This window comes from Pteropus alecto, unplaced genomic scaffold (assembly GCF_000325575.1).
Source record: "Pteropus alecto unplaced genomic scaffold, ASM32557v1 scaffold8, whole genome shotgun sequence".
In the NCBI taxonomy this organism is placed as follows: domain Eukaryota; kingdom Metazoa; phylum Chordata; class Mammalia; order Chiroptera; family Pteropodidae; genus Pteropus; species Pteropus alecto.
Window position 1 is genome coordinate 16,685,268 of NW_006494609.1, and position 9,651 is coordinate 16,694,918.

The 9,651-nt window shown below is 53.3% G+C and overlaps 1 protein-coding gene across 1 annotated transcript in view; it reads right to left on the reverse strand.

The window, feature by feature from the left end:
* Positions 1 to 9,651, reverse strand: part of PRIMA1 (proline rich membrane anchor 1) — a 45,041-nt gene that overhangs the window by 28,106 nt on the left and 7,284 nt on the right. The window contains exon 3 of the mRNA XM_006925549.1: positions 3,841 to 3,860. Within this exon, the coding sequence (XP_006925611.1) occupies positions 3,841 to 3,860 (20 nt within the window). The remainder of the gene's footprint in view (positions 1 to 3,840; positions 3,861 to 9,651) is intronic.

A 9,651-nucleotide genomic window follows, 5' to 3' on the forward strand; every position in this document is an offset into this window, starting at 1 on the left:
GGCCTTTCGTAAGGGGGGACCAACCTCCCCAGGCTCATTTCACACCACTGTCCCCCCAATCATTCTCCCCAGCACATCCTGGGAGTTGCTCCCACCGCAGGGACTTTGCACATACTGTTCCCTCTGCCTAGTCTTCACAATGCTACTTCCTTCTCCTTCAAGGGTCAGGCAGCTTGAAAGGCCTGCCCTGGCCCCCTGCCCAAGGCGGGCTGTCTCTCCTTAGTCTCCACTGCTGCCCTGTAATCACCACTGTACCCCACATCCCCAGCTCCCACCACAGCATCTGGCGCAGAGTGTGTTCAGTCGTGTGTTGAGTGAGTGAGTGAAGGGACCTCTTGGACACCTGCCGTGAACCCGATTCTGGTTTCATTTGGTTCTTGGCTAACAAAGTTGGAAGAGTTTTGGGCTGTGAACTTTTTTTTTAAAGCAGAAACCAAGAGTGACTTCTTGCTTCCGAGCATATATTTAGCGTCTTTATTCTCTTCTATTTCATTTGTCAGCATCGATTGACTTCGCAGAAACTATCACCATGTTTCTTACCGTAGCCACGGAAACGACCTCCCAGGAGGGTCGCTCCACAATGGGCCTCTGTCCTGGGCCCGGCCTGGGCCCCAGAGGATGCCTGGCAGGCAGCTGCGGGAACACCAGTACCGCGGCCCCCACAGGAGGGCGGCGGGGCAGAGCCAGGCTGCACAGCCTGGTCACAGCACTGCGACCGTGGTGAAGGACTCTGGGTACGGGACACCCATCACCCACCCGGCAGATGCAGAAAGCATTTCCCCCTCTAATTATGCCAACATTAGTCTTCATCAGTGCCTGGCTTGAGTCAGAGTGGTCATCGAAGGGCCGGCTGGGACAAGCAACCGAACGGCTCTGTCCGGGGGTCCCACCATCCCTGGAAGACCCCATTATTGCTGCTTGCTTTGGAGCAACTGCAGGGTGTAGCTGTCCCTCTCTGACCCTTGTCCTTGTCCCTCAGCATACCACCGTCGGAACCCAGCTTATCAGGAGTGCAGTGGGCTCCCATCAGGAGTCTGACCATTTCACCATCCCGCTGAGGCCACCTGCTCCCAGTGGCTGTCACCTCTTGCCTGGATTACTGCTACGGGCTCCCTAACTGCTCTCTGCTTCTGCCCTGACCTCCGTGGTTGGGTCTACACAGCAGCCAGAGTGATTAGGAGCAAGTCAGATGATGCTCCTCTCAGCTCTAAGCCCTGCATGGCCTCCTACTTGACGTCGAGTACAGACGACACACTCACAGTGGGCTTCCCTGCATCTCCCCGGTCTCATTTCCTACCCTCCCCCTGACTCTGCTCCGGCCACACTCGCCCCTGGCTACCCCTCAAACCCCCAGGCGAGCTCCCGTCCCAGTCCTCAGCCTGGCTGCGCTCTCCCCAGGTACCAGTGTGTCTGGCTCTCTCATCTCCTGCAAGCCTTTGCTCCAACGATGTCTTTTCTGATTGCCTCCTGGCCCAGCCCCAGTGAGCTCTGGTCCACTTCCGTTTCTCACAGCACTTACCACTTCCAGCAAACTATGCACCTCACGGGCTTATCAGCTTTACTGTTTTCTGGCCTCTTTCTCCCACCAGAATACCAGCTCTGCGTCTATTTCGTTTCACGGTGTACCCCAAGCTCCCAAAATGTACATATGCTCAAGAAAGGTTTGAATGAACAAAGATCTGCCTGGCATTGTCTCCCCCGGCCGCAGCTCCCAGTGTCCTGGGGACTCCGCCTCTGAGCCCCCATCAGCACACTCCTGTGACAACACTGACCAGGCTGTCCACTGGCAGACCTTGGTTGTTTCCAGCCACATCCACGCTAGGTGCCTTACCTTGCTCCTGGCCCTCCCTAAGGCCGACTGCATCTCTCCCCATCTCCCTAAGGCCGACTGCATCTCTCCCCATCTTCCTAAGGCCGACTGCATCTCTCCCCATCTCCCTAAGGCCGACTGCACCTCTCCCCATCTCCCTAAGGCCGACTGCACCTCTCCCCATCTCCCTAAGGCCGACTGCATCTCTCCCCATCTTCCTAAGGCCGACTGCACCTCTCCCCATCTTCCTAAGGCCGACTGCATCTCTCCCCATCTTCCTAAGGCCGACTGCATCTCCCCACCTTCCGGGTGCACAGTGAGTTCTGCCTCCTCCCTGCAGCCTCCCCGGATTATACCGGTTTAGATCACCCCCTGACTTCCCATGGTCCCTAAGTGGGAATCGTGTTTTCGTTTTCACTCTTCAAGCTTCCTCCTCCTTCCTTCTTCTCCACTCCGGGAGGAGCAGGTCAATGGATACGGGAGGGTGGATACCAGCGCCTGGTGCTGATCTCGGGAACTCCCCACAGTCCTCGGCTCCTTCTCTTGCCTCCCTGCGCCCCCCACTTGGTTTTCCTCCCTCCCCTCTGTCTGCCTTTCTCAGGCTCCTCTTCCCCCTGAGCCCCAGGCTGTGTACTCCCCACGCTTTCCCTGGGTGATCTCTAGGGCCGTTGGCGCCAATGCTACTGGTTCCCCCACCCCCTATCTTTAGGGCCAGCTCAAGCCTCTGCCCTTAAACTCCAGATCCACAAGCCGATGCCTCCCCTGCTGTCCCATGGCACATCTCATGGCACCTTTCATGCTATGTGACAAAACCTGGGACTCCTGAGCCCATCACACTCCCTCCATGTCCTGGCTCCACAAGAGGCAGCCGATCAGACAGTGCCAGCTGGCAGTCTTCCTGTTCCTCAGCCCCCGACAGCGGTTGGTCTTGAGCCCCTGTCCCCCTTGCTCACAGCCACTGCCTGGCTCAAGGCACCAGTCTCTTCCTGGGCCCCCCTCCCCCCGATCTCTGCGTTTAGTGTTCCACCACTCCAGCCCCAGCCAGGGCTGTCTAAAGGCAACTTAGCTCTCTGCTCAGACCCTCCACTGCCCAGTGACATGTCCAAGATAAAAAAAACCCGCTCTGGCTTCCCGTGCGTCCTGTGCACTTCCAGTCCTGGGGCAGATGGACAGGGTGCCAGTGGCCTCCGGTCCTTTCCCCTGCCATGCCCCCGTCCCCACCTCCACTCCCAGCCCTCACCAGGAGCATCGTTTCTCCCCAGCTCAGCCATGCCTCCTGCAGGACACCTGCTTTGGGTCAGGTCCTCCTCCCGGCCTCCACTTGGGACCTCGTGGTGCGGTGTGTAGCCTGCAATTCTTGTGTGTTCTGCAAATGGCAGTCTCTTAAAAAAAAGTGGGTCCCCTCCCTACCCGCTTTCTCCTGGAGAGTTTATCTTCAGTCTTCCCTGTCTAGTTACTCATGCATTCATTTGTCCAGACACTTAGTAGGAACTTTCCATGTGTCACGCTGTGGGCTGTCTCAGGGGACAAAGATGAATCAACAATCCTGGTCCTCAGGGGTGGGATCAGAAACTTAATAGGTCAGAACGACTGCTTTATCCCAGACACAAGCGAGACGTCCTGGATGAGTTCTGTAATGATATGGCAGTCGACATTGTACGCACTGTCACCTGTGAACCCGCCTGATCCTCTCAACAGCCCTAGGAGGGAAATGACATCCACACAAGGCCAGAGTTACAAGGTGCCAAAACCAGCCCTCGATCACAGTGCAGCAGGTGAAGCCTTTTAGCCAGGGTCGCCTTCCACGATGGGGCCACGTCCTCCCAGAGCCCGCCCTGTGCCGGGCAGTGGCCAGCTCTGCACACGCCTCTGCCTTCCGCCTCTCAACCCTGAAGAAGGAGGCTTCGCTCCCACTAGGAGATGAGGAAACTGAGGCTCAGGCGGCCGGAAAACACCCAGGTTTATGTGAAATGTCCAGAAGAGCAAGTTCACAGGGACAGGAAGGAGATTAGTGGTCGCAGGAACTGGACGAGGGGGACGTGTTGGGCAGTGTGGGGTTTCTTCCTGGGGTGATGAAAAAGCTCTGGAATTAGATCATAGTGATGTTACACCACGTCGTGACTACACTCAACGCTACTGAACTGTATACTTTAAAATGGTTAAAATGTGAATGTTACCTCAATAAAAATGTTTTAAAAAAGAGAGCGCCCGGGAAGTACATGTCGGGCTGGGAGCTTTGCTCTTGCTGAGATGTGTGTTTCTCAACTTTCCACCTCAACGTTGAGTCCAGACTCCTCACAAGATGCCAAGGTCCCAGGATCCAGCCTGGCCCAACTCTCGGGGCACCCCAGTGCCCGTGGCGGTACCAGGAGGTCACTTGCCAACATGCAGGTCTCCCCAACTTTTTGGCCCCCAATTCCAGCGTACCTCACCTCTTCCTCCCTTTTGGCACCGAGTCCTTCCTGCCTCGTGTTTCTGGTTGTAGCCAAGAGTCTTCACCTTGATTCACACAAGAATCACCTCCCTCTGGAGTGGGCCTGGGCATCGGTCATTTTTCAAGCTCTCAGGGGATGCCGACATGCGGCCAGGGTCAGGCTCCCCGAGGGCAGGGCCATGTACAGTTCATCTCTGCAGCCCGGGACCTGCCACCCCACAACCTCTTGGCAAATGTTTGTTCAATAAATCAATGAATAAAGGTTTGTTGAGTAAAGTCCACCTAAATCTGTAATCTTTTATTTGCTGGATACAAACAAATAAATGGAAGACAAACAATTCCATTTATTGAATCGGGCAAGGAAAATTCGGTACTTATAAAGTCACTTTTTACAAGGAAGCCAGCAACTATTAAAATTCTCACAATGGCAGACGCTCAAATCTGGGGACAAGACTTTCTCTCACAAGTGCACTGTGCTCACTACAGAGTGAAATTCAAGGCAGAGCCTGCCCTTTCTATGGATGGGGGAGCTGAGATCAGTTTGGGTAAGAGATTTAGTCAAGCAAGGACTGTATTGACAGGAGAGCCTGCTTACTGAGTGGGAATGTAGCGGGCGCTGGGCTGGCCCTCACATGTACTCTGCCCTCACAACCACCTTCAGAAGGATCATCATCCCTTATATGCAGACAAGAAAACAAAAGCTCATAAAGGCTGAGCACCCAGCACCCAGCTGGGGAGAGCCAGGCCAAGACCAGACTCAGTGTTTTCCTATATGCAGACCAAGCAAATGGCTCAAAGATAATAGGACATTAGCTCTGCCTTCTGAAAATGATGAATATCTAATACCCCCTGAGTCCAAATCAATGGTGACAGTGAGGACCATCTTGGCACTACCACAGCCCATGAAGCAAGAGATGTTCAAAGTGACATGGCCCATGTTTGACGCCCACAGTCCCTCATCACAGGCTGGCTCTGGGCAAGGACGGCTCTGTGGTGTTCACTTTTCATAAGCAGCCCGGCACCCTTCGGAGAAGACAGGTCCCCAGGGTTGGCCTCACCTGCTCCAACACCCTCAGCTTTAGAGGCTTCTGAGAACCTCCTCTGCTGCTTCCCTCAAACTTGTTACAACCCAGAAGAAAATCTGGTTAGCACCAGCGATCAGAACCTCCGGGAAGTCTCTGAGATTGTGTCCTTAAGAAATGGCAGTTGCTAAAACATGCTGGGGGGACATTCGAGCCACTGCTAAGCCTTTCCAGGCACCACTGGGGTCTGCTTCGTCAGCCCGTTGCTGAGCTCACAAACATCCTGAGAGGACCGCGGAGGGAGCACTGTTCGTGACGTCTGCTCGTTCATCCCACAAAACCTAACGACATCTCCACCTCCTCTCCATCACTGCAGAGACCCTTCTGACCTGCTCAACACTGCCTTCCCAGAACCTAGCACAGTGTCTGACAACGGAAGACAGTCAAAAATCTTCGCTAAAGAAATGAATTAGTAGCTATTGAGGATCCATGATGTGCTGGGCATGTGCTAAGGAGCTGGGGCTATCAGCGGACACAGCAGACACACAGCAATGATCTGTAACTAACAAAGGATCATTAGTCAATAATTAATTAGATATTTAAAGGGTGGGATGACTGCTGTAAAGGAAAAAGAAAAGTCCGAAGGGTGTGTGCATGTCTGTCCATTTTGAAAGGCACGTAAATTCTGTGACGCGTCTCTACCCAGAGGTGGAATCGAATTCCCCGCTCCTTGAATCAAGTGAGCAGCCTTGGTCGCTTGATTCCAAGGAGCAGAATGCGGCGGCAGTGACGCTGCATTTCCTCAGCTATGTCATCAAGAGAGGTACAGCTTCCACCTGCTTCTCGAGCCGGGAACGCAGCCGCCATGCTGCGAGGAAGCCTTGGCCACAGGGAGGCACTGCAGGTAGGTGTTCTGCCAGACAGGCCCAGCTGGGGACTCACCCGACAGCCAGCCCCAACCACCAGACATGAACAAGGAAGCCTTCAGGTTGGCTCCGGCCGCGGCCAACTGATGACAATCACATGAAAGACCCCGAGCGAGAACCTCCTCATGGAGCCCTGTGAACACCCATAACCATGAGAGCAAAGGACAATACGTGTGTGTTGTTTTTGTAACCGCTAACTTTTGGGGTGATTTGTTCCATAGCCATAGAGAGTCAGGTGTGACGTCTGTGAAAGTCAGGGGAGGTTTTTGTGGCGGATATTTGAGACGAGATCCGCATGAGTTAAGGGTCACTGCTTTGAAGGGATGACTTGCAGACCCAAGGAGTAGTATGAGTCAAGGCTCTGAGACAGGAAGGAGCAAGGCCCATCCAAGGGAAGGAAAGGAGACCCTTGCAGCTGCCTCCAGAGTCGGAGGGGAAGAGTGAGGCAGAGGACGCGACAGGCGGCCTTGAATGACCTCCCCTCCTCATCAGCTGGGCAGTCCGGGACGAGTAGCTCACCCTCTCTGAGCCCCAGGCTCCTCACAGAGACCGGGGCCAACATCGCCTACTTCAAAGGAGTGTTTGAGGAGTAAGTGACATGAGGGGAGCAGAGCTTCCACCTCTAAGCACCGGAAACTAAATATCAGCTTCCTCCTCGCGTTCTGGGCGAGTACAGAAAGCATTCTAGAACTTCCACAGTCCCGTCTGTTTCTTTCTCTGTCAAAACTTGTTCCTTGGCACATAGGAGGGGAACCAGGCGACCCGTTCCTAGGTCCGCCACCGCTGCGTGACCTTTAAGAAGTCACTTAATCTCTTGTTTGATTTTTCTAAGAATAAAATAGACGCAAAAAATAAAATCTGTATCAGCACTTTGAACCCCTTAAAGACAGGCACTACGGAGATAATGCGGGCTCACGCCTCTGTTCTGCCACCGCTATTTTGGGCCCAATCAGCCTCAGAAGCAGGTCTCACAGAGGGGGCGTGCGTGCTTTTCCTTGAGGGCTGGCACACGCCTCCTGCCACGGCCTCAGCCGTCTGAGTCACAGGCGGGGACAGTGGGCCATCGCTGACATTTACCAAGTAAGCCCCGGCTGATCCTGAGCTCTGGTGGCTGCTGTGGGCTTTTCGGTCAGGCCCCCTAGCACGACTTTGTCTCGACTTTGTCGGGGTTCACCCCTGCCCACGCCTTCCAAAAATACCTTCACCCCAGGGACTCTCGTTGACTTCGAGCATCACAGGCCTGGGAAGAAACTGTCTGAAAACCGTTTCTTTTCTGTTGAAAACCTAGGGGAGTCTACACATTCTTAAAAAGCCCATTTCCTCCTCGAGTTTCTAACTGGACGCTTCTTTCTCAGCAGATGGGTGGCCAGAGCTGTGATTAAGTGACTTCCCACCTAAAGGTCACTGAACTATTCTCATTGCTACTGTTGTCATTCGTATTCCTTATTAGCTGCCATTCATGGAATGTTACTTGGGTTGCTTTAACAGATAGTGAGGCCCTGAGCTCAGAAGCTCCACAGCAGGCTAGAACTTGAAAACGCAGTTTGTTTTTATTGCATTTGTTTTTACGGTCACCTTGTATTTACGCGAATGATACTGGTTTTTCATTGACAGTAGTCATGTAAAGTTTTCTTTGGAAAGGGATTGGTGTAACCACAAAAGAGAGTCTATTTAAAGAAAAAACAAAAAGGCAAACGACAGGCGGTTTTCGGATATGGCGAATGATGTTCGGCAAACAACAACTCCCAGGATGAGACGTGACCGTGTCAGCCGTGCACACAGGCCCTTCGAGGCCTGCGCCTCGTCCCCTCCTTTAAACCAGCTGAAAGGCTTGTGACCCCCCAAGACAAGTCTCACAGAGTTGTCCCTCCAAGCCTTTGCCCATGCCGTTCCTTCGGCCTGGATGCTTTTCCCCACAATCTCCTTGTCAACCTAGATCAATCCCATCGATTCTTTAAGACCCTGGTCAATGTCACTGTTTATTGTGGCCCAGCTACTCAAGGATTTCAATGTCTGTGCTTTCTCGGGCCACTTTTCATGGGTTGCTGACAGGAGGGCTTTCCCTTTGAGACGAAGAGATCCCAAAAGACCAGAAGGATCTCTCATCTTTGTGTCTGGCACAGAAGCTCAGTCAAGACAAGATGAATTGAAGGGATTTGAACTGGGGGATGTGGGTCCATCAGATACAAGCACAAGCCTGCAGCCCAAACAATGGGAGGAGGAGAAATCCTAAAGCAAGGGAGGGGAGTGATCTCTAAGGACAGGTGCCTGAGGCCGGACCCCACGGCACAGCCAAGGGATTCCTTTAGGAGAGGGTGGGAGGTGAGCATCCTGGGATGGAAGGCCCGGAGCAGAGCACCTGGCAGGCTGAGGTTCTTTACCTTGCGTTTGAATCACCTCAGAACTTGTTATAAAGCCAATTCCTAAGCTCCACCCCAAAGTCTGACTGGGTGTGTTTGAAGTGGGCCCCCAAAGCTGCACTTTTAAAACAAATGCTTCAGGCGATATCGAGGACCCCACTCCGAGAAGCGCCAGGCCACAGATGTCAGTAAGAACGAAAACAGGTAGCCTAGCAGACAAAATGCAGAAATGCACATGACCTGCACAGATCCCCGAGAACATTGCATCACCGCCTGGACACCGAGAGCCCAGAAACACAGCCGACCAGAGAGCGAGCGTCGTCAAGGTTATTTAAAATATGACCCCAAATAACTCAATGGAAATGTGTTTAATGGAGAGATCCACACGTGATCATGGGCATTCTACAGGCCGAAATGTGAGTGATCGATCCAAATTATAAAACCTCTTGTTGGAGATCTTATCAACCAGCAATTGTCAGCAGGGAACTTAACCCGTAGAGGTCAGAATGGAGGCCATTTCTGGCTAAAGAAACTCTCCTCTGTTTCAATGGCCAGGCAATTGAATTGTTCATAGATGAAGTCACGGCAAACAAGTGAGGGGTAGAGGGTGGTTAGCTGAGTTCTCTGCAAACGGCCGAAAGGCAACCGTGTAACTTCGCTCCCAGAGCCTCCACTTCCTTTTTATACTAACTGCCTCCTTTAACCTGAATTAAAATCGAAAAATGAAACCATGTGCGTGGCAGGGGTATACAAGACCAGCGCCCAGTGCCCGCCCCTGTTTGAAGGTCTGGCCTTCAGAACGATCCAGGCCGAGTCACTCATCAAATGGAGATTGACTTTTATCTGATTAACTGATGGAGAAGCATCGTTCTCCATCTCGCAGGAGCATTCTGCGGGAAAGGCGTTCTGCAGACAGCAGGGGAAAGTTGGGCCTTGGCTCCCCTCCTGCTCGGCCAGTGGAAAATTACAAAGGGAGCGAGGCTGCCCTCTGCCATGCTCACGGGTTCCTTCTGGGCCCAGAGAACACAAAGCGAAACCGGAAACGGAGTGAGCCTTTACTCACCTGGGGTGGAGAGCAGTCTGGGAGGCGGTGGGGGTG